We start from the raw sequence: 13645 nt of genomic DNA, 5'->3' as shown, positions 1-13645 counted from the left end.
CAGAGATTGAAGGAATGATGGGGAGTGAAATATAAACACTAGAATGCTCAACTGAGCCAGAAGTGAAGTAAATTGAGGAGGGAGGGGGAGAACGTTTTATTTTAGGGTGACTGGGAAGAAAATGGAGCATGGTATCTTTACCCCCAGTTGTTTAGTAGTGACAGCAAAAAGGCTGTTTAAACAAACAAACAGGGCAGTTAAGGCCCCGTCATTTCAAATTTCAATTTGTCCTGGTATGTTAGTTGCATAAATTGCTGTAATAGGCCCCACCCCACAGGCTACAATTTTGCATCTCTATCCCTCCCAAAAACTTATTTTGCATCTGGCTCTGGCTGGTGGACTTATGGGTGCGTGTTTAAAAAAAAACAAGCTCCTACAGGAACAACACTATTTTACTTACTGCATTTTTATTTCACTTCTTGGAAATGAAGTGTTGTTTCTTCCGCTAAATGGCATATCAAAAAATTGGAAACATTTAAAATGATCAATAGAAGATGCATCATCAGATGTTTGATATGTTACCTGAATTGCAGATAACATAGTGGCGATGCTGGGGGTTGTTAGAGTAAGAATGTCACAACTCTGCCACAAAACTTCCTTGCTGTGGTCCACAATAAATAATTGCTCAAGCATGCATAAACAGATATTGCTTCCCCCTACAAAAGAAATCCAGGCATTCTTGCTCTGCAATCTTCTCTCATGGCTTTCTATATCAAACGACCATGTTCAGTTCTTGCTGTTTTTAGCTATGTCACAACAGTTCTGTAATTTTAACTTTAGTTTTGTAATACATGGACGTTATGTTTTTGCATGCAAGATAGCTTTTCAGTCATAGTTGAGGCTTAAAGGTAATTATTAACTCTTCCATGACCTCTCCCTTATCTACCTGTGGAAAGAACCCACAAGAGAAGTGTGTAGTATTACAATACTTTTAACTAGAGAGATCAAAGTTCTAGACAGCTGGGCATGGTGGAGGGCAAATTGCCATTATGGTGTAGTTCAGTGGAGCATTAATGGGACATTTATTGTTTTCACTTGCACTCTTGAGCAACACAGAATCGAAGTAAACACGGAACATCCTCTTTTTTTATAGTTCATTCATTGCTGAAATTATATAGGGTGCCCACCAGCATACGGCTCACAGATGGAAGAAATAAAATGCAGTGGTATTTACCTTAATGGTTGCGATTTTTAAAATTAACATGCCACTTGGTCTAAATGTCCTAGCCCAGGGATAGGGGAACCTTGGCTCTGGGTGCAACTGCAGCCCTCTTAAGCGTCTCTCTTTTGCGTGGGGCAAATCCTTGAGAGTTTTGTCTGGCTGGAACTTATCCTTGAACCAGTGATATTGTCTCTTGCTTACCTGGAAGGGAAATGTGGTGTGTGTGGTGTGTGTAGTAAACCTCTTGACTTCCGTAGAGCTAGAGCACAAAGTTGAGTCACATCCATGACTGCCTACTTTTGCATCTAGGATGCCTGGCAGGTATGTGGGCTGCAGAAGGCTACCTGAGCAGGAAAAAGGCCCTCTGGCTGACAGACGATCCCCACCCCACCCCTGCTTTTGCCCACCATTAACTAGTATGCACCAGGCCTTGAGGGATAGGATTCAAATGAAGCAGTGCCCTAAACCTGTCAAGGAAGAGCTGGGATCCTGCAGTAGCGCAATAGTGAATAGCATGAGCTTTGGATCGAGCGCAAATCTGTCACAACGCGGCAACTTCATGGAAAATGCTCTCCATCTTGGCTCCCCCTTTTGCAGTATGAGGATAAATAATAACCGGCTTGTTATGTGAGGTTACGTTGTGTCTCTGACAGGAAATTCCTAGGTTAATAAGCCCCCTTTGGCCTAGAAGTTACAACTTCGGCCTAGTCGCTTCTCTTCTGCCCTAACCTACCACAGTGTATGGCGTGTGCGCAGCTTATGAAGATAAAATACAACAACCACCTGAATTACAAAGTCGCAACCTTTTGTTTGAAGGCCAGCGGAAATACACAAATGTTCCAGCAAGGTAATTTTAATATTTTTATTTATCTTCCTCCTTTCCCGTTCTCAAATGACCTAAGAGTTGGAGCCTGAAAAAGTGTGTGTATTGTGGGCTCACATCACTGAACGCTGGTTTAGGGAAATTTTTAATGTTTGATGTTTTATCGTGTTTTAATATTCTGTTGGGAGCCACTCAGAGTGGGCAGGGTATAAATAATAAGTGATGATAATGATGATGCATTTTTCAGCCACAATCCACGGAGCCCAGCAATAAAGCCAGAATATTGTTGTTTAGTCGTGTCCAACTCTTCGTGACCCCATGGACCAGAGCACGCCAGGCACTCCTGTCTTCCACTGCCTCCCGCAGTTTGGTCAAATTCATGCTAGTAGCTTTGAGAACACTTTCCAACCATCTCATCCTCTGTCGTTCCCTTCCCCTTGTGCCCTCCATCTTTCCCAACATCAGGGTCTTTTCCAGGGAGTCTTCTCTTCTCATGAGGTGGCCAAAGCATTGGAGCCTCAGCTTCAGGATCTGCCCTTCCAGTGAGCACTCAGGGCTGATTTCCTTAAGAATGGATAGGTTTGATCTTCTTGCAGTCCATGGGACTCTCAAGAATCTCCTCCAGACCATAATTTAAAAGCATCAATTCTTTGGCGAGCAGCCTTCTTTATGGCGCAGCTCTCACTTCCATACATCACTACTGGGAAAATCATGGCTTTAACTATACGGACCTTTGTGGGCAAGGTGATGTCTCTGCCAGAATATTACTTTTTCTTTTACTATAGCTTTGCAATGAAACTCTGCCTCCTGAAGCTTCAAGGGGGCTAAGCTTGCCCCACACATTTCCAGATATTAAAAGACCTTGTGCCACCTTCCTAGTCTCTTTCTCTCCTGCTCCCGCCTCTTTTCTTTTTTAAACTTCCCTGCTTTCCCACCTCCCTATAGCAGAGGATCAGGCTCCATTTTTTAGCCCAAGGCCGCCAGCGGGGGAAGAGTGTTTTGCAAGCATGCAGAAAAAGAGAGAACAAGTTTTGTTAGCTAAGCTTGCAAGGGGGGGCTGTGCCAACCGGGCCTTCTTTCGCCGCTGCTTCCCAAAGCCAGCCGTGAGCAGAGCCGCCCCTCGCCGAATCTGCACCCTGCAAAAAAACTGGTGAGTCTCTCTTGAGCCGTAAAAAAATCAACAGGCACCGAGTTCCCCTTCCTTCCTCTTTTAGTATCTCGTGGTGGCTGCCGGGAGGGAGCGCAACTTTTTCTCGATGTAGAAACAGGGCCCGGCTAAAGGAATCCGAACTCTTTGCTTCCCGATTTGCCCGGGACCCGAGTTCAAGAATATCTTCGGAATGCTACTTAAAAGAACGCTGCGCCCCCGAACTCTGCGAAATCAATCTCAGTTCGACGCTCCCGCGTTGTATCTGTTTGCTCTCTCGGTTAGCCTGCAGGCACCAACCCAGATTATAATCTCCACTGAATTCACAAACATACCTGGGGAGGCCGGGGTGGGGTGGGGAGAATCTGCTTTTTTAAAGTCCTGCAATTCCCCAGATCGTTTGCTCAACTAGCGAGCTAAATCAGCATTGCAGATAATTTTAATTTTAATTTAGCAATGTTGAATGAGCACAAGGGATGCCTTCCTTGCATATCTTTCCTAAGAAAACGTTTCTCTCAAACCTGGCCCTTGTCTGACAAAACATTCTATGGCCTTTTAAATGTGTTTGTGGGAGTGGGGTTATCGGTTTGTTTTCGGATTTTTGTTATGTCTTTCATGTTCTCATTTTGTGTTTTTACATTGCAAACTGCCTTGCGATCTTCGGATGAAGGGTGGTATACAAATTTAATAAAAAATAAATACATTGTTCTTCCTCTCCACATCTTTTCCTCACAACAACCCTTTGAGGTAGGTTGATGGAGCAGGACGAATCCAGGGTTATCCGTTAAGCTTCATACATGAGTCTGGATTTGAACCCTGGGCTCCTAGTCCAGTTCTTAACAGTTACACCATACTGGCACTCCCATTTTTACCTCGTGTTTTAAAATCGGGCCTGTCGACTATTACACAGAGATGTTTCCTTAATTGTCTGCATAAGCTTGGCAAGATATCCTTGTGGGAGAGTGGGGAGATCGCAGAAGCAACAGAGGTTTATTAATATATATTTTTTAACCCACATACATCCCATATCCTCCACTCAAAGTCATTGGAGTCAAAATCACAACCCTATTAAAACCAGTGGGTTTTTTTTAATTAAAAAACAACAACAAGGTGCCAGTACTCAAAGCTTGATAAAAGTGCTGTGGGTGCCAGCACAAAATGTAAAAAGCACAGATTAATACAATAAATTAAACAACAATCCGGTTAATGGGTTTGGCTGTGGTCATAATTTTATTCTTGGTAGCACAGGGTACATCTTGCTTTAAAAGTTCCTTTGTACTTTCTGCTGTGCTCGAAAGTTATCCACCAATAATTATAATTGATTTTAGTGTAACTACTTGTTTGAAACGTATACTCTGTATATATTTACATGTAGCCATTTTTTCCTTGGTAACAATGGGCATGCATCTTCATTTCTTTTCTTAAAAAAAACAGCAACACATTTTGCATGCGTTCCATGGTGTATAATGTTACTGTTGCGGTTAAAACGCACTCACTATTTTGCATGTTTAGCGTTGAACATCTGTATTTCGCTAGCATCAATGCATCATGCTTTCTCCTCCACCCGGATCCCTCTCTTCTGTCCTGCCTCCATTCCTGGGGAGAATGCTGATGATGTGCTATTGATGTTTGCCCTACTTATTAGTGCACTCACACAGAAAAGAACTATACTCAGCAGCAACTTGCTAATGTTTGACTGTGAAGATAGGCGTTCTCATTAAAGATTAGCAATGCTGGGTGCTATAAGTTTGCTGACACTGGGTTTTTTTTGGAAGAGTAGATGGCTTAGACTCTAGTAGCAAGGAAGCTGAATGAAGCAGCACCTTTAGAAACTGAACTTTTCTCGGTTGTAGTTCACACTGCTGGACATTGTGACTGGGATTTGACTGAGCTGACTGCGAACAGGACTTCTTATTTGATTCTGTAAGAATGCTTATTTCTTATGTCTTTCCTCCCAGCCCCAATTGTCTCTTTTTTTCTTTTTAAGAGTTGCTTTCTTGAAATAATTATAGTTGTTAATGTCTAGTTTGCTAGGAGAACTCTGAAATAAAATCTTGAGGCACCATACAGCCTCAAGAAATTAATATCTTTTGCTCTGCAGGAAAAATATAATTGCGGCTTTCACTAAGCTGCCGTGCATTGTGGGTTCAGGCATTAGTGGTTAAGTGCAGCCTATAACAAATTGTTGAGTGCATCTGTTCTAGAAGTCCTTCTCCTCAGGGATCCTGCTAGCCTGTCATACTTGTGAGCCATGGGATGCAAGCAAGCACATTTACTCCTCACCCTCTCAGCTTCCCATTTTTCTTTTCAATTGAAAGGCAAAATTCTGGGATTCCTGCTGTCTTCATTGGCCATCCTTTGGATGGTTTGCCTCTTTTTTTGTTGCTCAGAATACCCCAGGTTGCCCTGAGCATGTTGATAGCTTCCTCTTCATTTACCAGGGGTCAGGTTTTGGCTCAATTTCTATTGGCTCTCACTTCCTGAGCTTGATATTAGAAGGAGTGATATTTGGCAACACTGTGCAGGCTGCAAAATTTGTGATCCGAAAAGGTGAGCAAAGCCCACTAGCTGTATATTTTATCCTGCCACTTGCTCAACAGCCCTCCTGGTTTTTTGTAATCTCAGGCAGGCTCCCGAAACGAGGAACATAGTGGGCCTCTGATTGAGCATAGCCAGTGGGTTGAATTTGGGTTCCAAGCAGAATTCGTTCAGTCCTGATAGACATCAACTCTGAGCATTTACACACACAATTCTGAAAATGCTTCTTTCGCTCTTCCATAGTCTCGTCCTTTAGTGCAACTTTCTGTCTGTGACAGAAAGGTCTGAATGGATGCTTAGCTTCTGGGAAGGTGCTTTTGGGAAGCTTGCAAGTGGTGAAGGGTGGAGATGAGGGACTTGGACAACTTTTATTGTTTGTTCTTTGTATCTGGCAATGAGAGGTTTCTGGGCCATAAAGATTCCTGGTTTTATTTACATCATTGCCAATAGCCATTGCTAGACCTGTCCTTGTGAATTTGACTAATCCATTTTAAAGCCACCCTTACCTTATGGCAATTCATTTCATAAATTTGCGAGGCATTGGTCCTGTGCAGAATCTCACTTTGCCTGGAATATAGCTCTGAAGAGAGGCTAAGGTCCAAATAGCTCCAGGTTCCAACTAGCTTATAACTTTTAGAATAGGTTCCTGAATTTGCTTTTTCACCCCCCCCCCTTTATTTGTGTGCCATCATCATGCCTTTGTGGATTGTGAGAGACTTTCTTCCTTGTGATTTTAGAGCCGCTCTGGGAATCTTTTTTGCCTAAAAAGTGGGCTAAAAACAGCTCAAGGTAAGTGTGTTTCAACTGTGGGGGAGAGTAGTTAACATCTGGTTCCTGTTCAACTTAACTTGACTGCAGGTAGGAACGAAGAGAAACATCCTTTGCCTTCCTTGATTGCTGCTTCTCTTCCCCAAAGGCCATGTCCTCTGTAAAAGTTGAGTCCGTTGTGCAGCACAACTGCAAACTTGGAGAATCACCCGTTTGGGAGGAAAAGGAAAGTTCGCTTCTCTTTGTGGATATAACCGACAAAAAGGTCTACCGATGGAATTCCCTTACCAAGGAACTGCATAGTGTTTCTGTAGGTAAGGAACAGTTTCACAGTAGAGTATTTATTTCAGAATTAGATGATTGGCGGGATCATCGTGTGACTTTTACAAGCTACATGGGAGGAAGAAGCGCCATAGGTATGGTTTTCCCATCGACTTGTAGTAGGATAAGCCACACTTTTGGAACTATTACTTCCCATACAGCTCTTAGGACCAGTTCCGGCACTGAAAGGTGTCTGTTAAGTGTGAAATTTGCCTAAAAACCAAACTCTGTCTGTTGCATAGTTCACAGATTATGATAAGCCAAACTGTGGCTTACTGTGAATGGGCAGGCATGCTGGTGCCTGCTGCTCAAATCATGCTGCCCAATGCATTCCTTTCCAAAGCTGAGAGGAAACAAACCAGAAGTTGTCTTAGTGCCACAAGTGAACCAGCACTCATGGTTTGCCGGCCGCTGTTTTGTTTCCTCCGGCTTTCAAAAGAGAGGAGCGGTGCAGTGCAATTAGAGCAGCACACACCAGCAGGCTGACTTGGTTCACGGTAAGCCCTACAACTTTGGTGGGAAACATTTTCCAGCCTGAGGGCCACATTTCCTAGAGGGCAACCTTATGGGGTCCACATGCTAGTGTTGGGTAGAGCAAGGGATTCTGTTCTATTGTTTTATTTGCTAATTTAACAAGGAGAAGAAAAAGAAAAAAGGTGAAACAAAAACAATGAAAAAGAAGAGGAAAACAGCAATGATGATAGAAATGTACAAATTATAACAAGAAACTGCCATCAGCTCGCATTGTGGATGCAGTGACCATCAGTACATGAATCTTAAATTAAAGTTCGTATAAGCCCTCCAGAAGTCCAAATAGATATCAACATGCAGTTGATGCCTATATGAAACATGGTTGAGTATAACCAGGGCAGTGAGGTCCTCAAATGATTGGACTTTTAACTTTTGTACAGTAGGATTACGTTCTAGCTATGCAAAAGTTTCTGGTGCAGCATTTTGTAACTGATGCTTCCAAACTGGGCAACTCCATATGAATGACACTACAGTAGCCAAGTATTGAGTTCCAGTGTAGTGTCATGGACAGAGGGTCAGACTTGGCTTTGTTGTGGCTGTGAACAAGGATATTTAATTTTATGTATTTTACGTATTTTGACCAAACTGCGGGAGGTAGTGGAAGACAGGAGTGCCTGGCGTGCTCTGGTCCATGGGGTCACGAAGAGTCGGACACGACTAAACAACAACAACAACAATTTTACGTATGTGTTTATTTACTGCCTTTGAAAAACAATAAAAAGTTGTCCAAGTGGTTCACTCTCTTTTCTCCCCCACCCCAAAACATGGTTTCCACTCCAGGTGCTCCAGTGAGTTGTGTGTGTCTTCGCAAATCTGGTGATTACATGATTACCCTGGGAACCCAGTTTGCAGCTTTAAACTGGAAAAATAAGTCAGTAACCACCATTAAGCACGTTGACTTGGATAAATCCAATAACCGGTTCAATGATGGGAAAGTGGATCCTGCAGGAAGACTGTTTGCAGGTAGGTTTGGATGGCCATCAGTCCCATGCTTAAAGATTTCCAGCTCGTTTATTTGTCTTAAGGAATTAGGATCCTTCGTTGTGTATCACCCAACAGTAGCTATCAATCCCAGTTCACAGAACCTTGTACTCAGCACACACCTCTCTCCTTTCCCTCAGCTTCTTCTGTGTTGCAGCTTAGTGTTTCTCTTGTTCCATGTGATTACTTTGCTTTGACAAATAAATATCCCTAACAATTCAGAGCACAGTTTTCATGTCACTTAACCTGACCTGCCTTTGAAGCGAATGGATCCATTTTTTGTAGCGAGGAGCCATTGATAACTTTATCTGATAAGGTTCTTTCTTTCTTTCTTTCTTTCTTTCTTTCTTTCTTTCTTTCTTTCTTTCTTTTATAGTCACCCAAGTTAGTGGCCATCACTGTCTTATCAGAGCCAATTCCGTTGTTTACACACTATGTGAAGAAGCAGGGCTTTTTTTCAGCCAGAACTCCGGAACTTTGTTCCGGCACCTCTTTTTCTAGAAAAATAGCACCGTACTTTCTTCTACTGGGGGTTGTTAGGAGACCCCTCTTTCCTTCACAGAGCTACAATTCCTGGAGTAGTTTCACAGTCAATCCCTCTCCCCAGGGAACTCTGGGAATTGGAGCCCTGTAAGGTCAGTAGGGGTCTCCTTCCTAACAATTTCTGGCACCCTTAAATTCACAGAACTCTTTGAGGGAAGTCACGACTGTTTGAAGTGGTATTGTGGTGTTTGAAATGTGTGGTGTGGATGTGGTGTATTCTTTAATTTCAGTGAGGCTGAGTAAAATGTAGTTGAACACTACCCTGTGTCCTGAATCTTTGAACATTCAGCTTCACTGGGTGGAATAATTAAAGAGGAGACCACCCACTGTTGTGGTGCTACATCTTTGGCTGTCTATTGTCTTTTTAGGATGCTCTTAACCTGAATGTTGTGGTCCTTGCAGGTACAATGGGAGAGGAGATTCGGCCAGCAGTGCTAGAGAGGCAGCAAGGTTCCCTCTACACCCTCTTTCCTGATCACTCGGTAGTGAAACACTTTGACAAAGTGGACATCTCCAACGGTCTGGATTGGTCGCTGGATCACAGAACCTTCTATTACATCGACAGCCTTTCGTACTCGGTGGATGCCTTCGACTATGACCTGCAAACTGGAAAGCTCTGTATGGCTGCTTTTGTTATTTCGAGATCCTTAAAATAAAAACTTTTTCCCCAGTGCAGTTGTTTTGCTGCCAAGCACTGAGCAAAAATCTGTACCTGCTATACTGTAAGAATATCTCACTGCATCGTTCTAATAATACCTCTGGCTGTGAGTCAGTTTTGGGATAACTTGTCTGGCTTTAAAATGACCTGTTTCAGAAGTTTAAGCCACAAGTATATTCATTAGATAGGCAAAATGTGATACTTTGGTTTAATGAGATGTGCAAACTGGGGCCATGACTATTAAGATAGAAAGTTGCCTATACTGAGTCAGACCACTGGTCCATTTAGCTCATTTGATTATATTCTGCCATACAGTATTTATATAATATTCAGATATGTAGCACAGACTAATATGGATAATATAAACCTGACCTAGAGGTAGGTTTTTGTTTGTTTGTTTGCTTCTACACCACTTCTAGGTGCTTTTGCCTGAAGAGTTTTGGCTTCTCCTTTCCCCATGCAGTGCCATTTCAGTGGTAACCCTTTATCAACTTCTTGGATGGATCCTTTCGTAGTTTTTCTTAGCTTTCTTCAGGTCCATGTCGGGGGGGGGGGCGGAAATGCTAACTTGGAAGGCATAGCGTTTAAAGTGTGATGAAGTCCATAATGTGCGTCAACTTCTTTCTGCAGCTAACCGAAGGAGCGTTTACAAGATGGAAAAGGAAGAGAGTATCCCTGACGGGATGTGCATTGATTCTGACGGAAAGCTCTGGGTGGCTTGTTACAATGGAGGAAGAGTGATCCGTATAGACCCCGAGACAGGTAAGCAGTTGCAAGGTGGGAGGAAGAAAGAAAAATCTCAATTAAAGAATCTCGATGATCCCTCTTAGGTCCTTTCAGGCTCCCATGGAAGACTTTATTGCATGCTCTTTTTGATGCCCCAATGCTCAACACGTTGCATACAACCCTGTAGTGTTGTTTTTCAAAGCTAATGATGTGATGAACAGCTCACATATCTCTCTGTGTGGATTACATCCATTCGGCTGTGTATGCCCCATACATTCAAATCCTGGGAACTATAGTTTAAGGGTGCTGGGGATTGTAGCTCAGTGAGGGGCAAACTACAGTTCCCAGGATTCTTTGGGGAACCTTTGCTTATGTGGAGCTGCTTCTATGAAGGGGGCAGCCTGCAGCTCCAAGGGTGCAAGGGGAAATCAAAAAGGCATATTAACCCCTGGTGTCTAAAGCAGCTCTTGTTTTAAGAACTGAGCAAATGTAAAAACTACATAAACCAAAGTGCAGATTCGTATTTTTTTTTCAAAACTGAGGACTGAGTGCAGTGGCAGAAAATTTGGTTTGCCCCGGGTTAAATCCCTAGCATCTCTGATTAAAAGCATCAGGTAGGAGGGGCTGGGAAAGACCTCCCTTTGCTTAAGAGCCATTGTGTCACAGGGTGTGTTCATATTCCCCCTAGCTGTTCACATCAGAATCAGAGTGGCTTCATTAGTGTCAGATTCTGATTTCCGTCTGTGTACACAACCAGGAGGTGTTGACCAGGGTGGGGACGTTTTTACCGTATGCCAACGTGCTGAGAGCAGCTTAAGGACTCTAATTGGAGTGAAGTTGGCTTGAAAAACAATGCATCAAACCGTAGTATTTTGTAACAAAGTGCAAGGTGCATATGCATTTAGGATAATGGTGTGTGAACAAGGATTTAAAACCCAGCAGTGCAAACACAGTTGAGTGTACTGTGGGAGAGAATGGACACACAGTCATAGTAGGCCACACTGGGCTAAAATATTGTCCAGTATTCTCCACATTACAAAAGTTTCTTTTCCATACTGGCAACGATCATAAAGTCACATACATAGTATATGAATGCTGTGTAACAGTTGAAGAAATTCAGCTGAAATGTGATGGAATCCCAGTAAGGCTATTTTGTTCAATCAACCAATACAATAAACCTATTTGTTTACTTCCTTATTTTTGCATTTTTAAAAAAAAAACCTTCTTCAAAGTCTATGCTGCAACTCTGGGGCATACATCCATTTCAGGGTTTTGCTTTATTTTGTTTTAAAGTGATAATGTTACTTGCATTCAAGATTTACTCTGCTTTGGCATTGATCCATTCTGTCAGGATTCTTGCAGGACTATCCTACAATTATATAACCCTAGACATTACAATCTTTTTAATAGGACGTTCTTCAGATAGTAATGCTTATTACTTTAATTACTTCCAAATATGCTAAGCAAGCCCAGTTTTATGGGGAAGGGGCAGCCTTTCAAGTTGTGCTCCAAACACTAAATTGTGGGGTGGGGGGCCACACGTTGATCCTCTGCATAACCCCCCCCAAAAAACACCCAAAACTGGTATACTTTAACAGGAAAACGTCTCCAGACCGTGAAGCTGCCTGTTGCTGAAACTACTTCCTGCAGTTTTGGTGGAAATGATTATTCAGAGCTGTACGTCACATCTGCTAGCCAAGGACTGGATGAGGCCTCACTGTCAGGGCAGCCAAAAGCTGGCAACGTTTTCAAGGTAATTGTATGGTTTTCAACGCATACGAAAGGGTCCAGTGCACTTGAGGCCACACACATGTGGGAAAGGGCTGTAGTTTGGTGAGAGAGCATCTGCCTTGCATGCAGAAGGTTTTCCAGTTCAGCCCTCAGCATCTGTAGGTAGGGCTGGGTAACACTCCCCATCTGAAACCCTGGATAAACCCTGCCAATCAGTGTCAGTACTGAGTTATATGGACCCAGTTGCCTGTAGAAGACAGCTATGAAAGAACAGGGTGGGGGAGAGAGGTGTTTGGTGCCAGGCCAAACCTATAAAAAGCTGTTGTTTATTTTATTCTCCTGTGAAAGATGTGCACTTTGCATTTAGAAATGCAATTGCCCTATATGCTTATATATGATATTAAGATGCAGGCAAGCCTTTCAGCTTGTTGTTGTTGTGGGGTGGGGGTGGATACTTTTTAAGTTTATAACCAAAGGCACATGAGGGATTTTGGGTTGTCATATTTATATCCTTCCCCGCATGCTTTTTAACAGATCACTGGCCTCGGGGTGAAAGGAATCCCGCCAAATTCATATGCGGGCTAACAGTTACTCTCAAAGGCCTCATCAAGAGCAGGAAAGAAGAAAATGTCAAAGATTCACGTGCATATCTCTTTCCTGACGGCTACAACAAGATGGCAGCCACGGAAAGCCAAGCTAAATAACCTCCAAACATTTAATATAGATTTTGTATTTTGCCAAATTGGCCTTTTTGTTAACAACAAGAAAAACAATGTTTTCTCCTCTTCTACAAAAATCTATTCTTTCCTAATAAAGACTGAAATGCATGCTGGTCCCGCTTTCTGAACACAATATGTTCTCAGGAAACCGTTTGTTAGGCGAGTGCTCACATAACGAGCTGACAATGTTCATGGATTCCTAGGGGAACATTTCTAATTCTATTCTCTCTCTCTCCATGGTTTATTACTAAAATGGTTGCAGCCAACCAGTGAAAGGGAGACAAAGTAAAAAATCTGATTTGTTCAATCCCTTTTCCCACTCCCTCCCTCCATGGCTTCTGCTCGAAAATGGCTGTTGTCAACCAGCAAAGCAGAAACAAGTAAGGAAGTGGGCAAGCTCTGGCTGTTCGGATATCTGAATCAGCCATTCATGTAGCAAGGTATGGTCATAATTCTTTAGGCTCGGATAACTGAATTTGCCATCAGAGTGTTCTGATGGCGGGAACTTCTTGGCTTGTACAACTGTGTTTTTTCCTGCCTCCTGATTTCCTCCTGAACAACATGTGGCTGCGCCATAACGGTTGCCCAGTGTCTCCTTGTAAATGAAAAACGTTAGCTACCTTGTTTAACTCCACCAATGGCATATCAGTTTTGGCTGTGTAGCATTTCTGAAAAATATCGCACACCTGCTTTGGCCACAAAATATCATTCATCTGTCTAAAACACGGATGTAGAATCCATGACAGCTGGACTACAACTCCCATCATTCCTGACCATTGGCCATGCTGGCTGGGCTGATAGGAGTCCATTCCTATTTAAAGAGAAGAGTTAGTAGTTCTCTAGTTGAACCTTGCATTGCAGGGGGTTAGACCAGATGACCCTCTGGGTCCCTTCCAACTCTATAATTCTATTGATCTCTACCACACAGCCTATCAGTTTGTGCGTGAAAGCACATTCATGTTCGTCAAGTGGGGGTTGAGGAGCACCTTGGAAAAAT

The 13645-nt window shown here is 42.9% G+C and overlaps 1 protein-coding gene across 3 annotated transcripts; it reads left to right on the top strand.

Annotated features, from left to right (window-relative positions):
- Positions 1-2984: 2984 nt before the first annotated feature.
- On the top strand, positions 2985-12759 carry LOC310676294 (regucalcin-like). Of its 3 annotated transcripts, none has more exons than XM_083438078.1 (7): positions 2985-3135; positions 6587-6752; positions 8071-8253; positions 9217-9432; positions 10103-10234; positions 11797-11951; positions 12464-12759. In XM_083438078.1, exons 2-7 carry the CDS (start codon positions 6590-6592, stop codon positions 12512-12514), a joined length of 900 nt encoding a protein of 299 aa, XP_083294204.1. In that variant the 5' UTR covers positions 2985-3135; positions 6587-6589; the 3' UTR covers positions 12515-12759. The 3 variants fall into 3 exon arrangements, with proteins under 3 accessions (XP_083294204.1, XP_083294205.1, XP_083294206.1); XM_083438079.1 differs by lacking the exon at positions 2985-3135 and adding an exon at positions 4913-5055; XM_083438080.1 differs by lacking the exon at positions 2985-3135 and having other exon boundaries at positions 6568-6752.
- Positions 12760-13645: the final 886 nt, after the last annotated feature.

The sequence above is a fragment of the Podarcis tiliguerta genome (assembly GCF_965153285.1).
Source record: "Podarcis tiliguerta genome assembly, chromosome: 4".
NCBI lineage: Eukaryota > Metazoa > Chordata > Lepidosauria > Squamata > Lacertidae > Podarcis > Podarcis tiliguerta.
The sequence above is the reverse complement of the archived record's forward strand: the minus strand, read 5'-3'. Positions and strand labels throughout refer to the sequence as shown.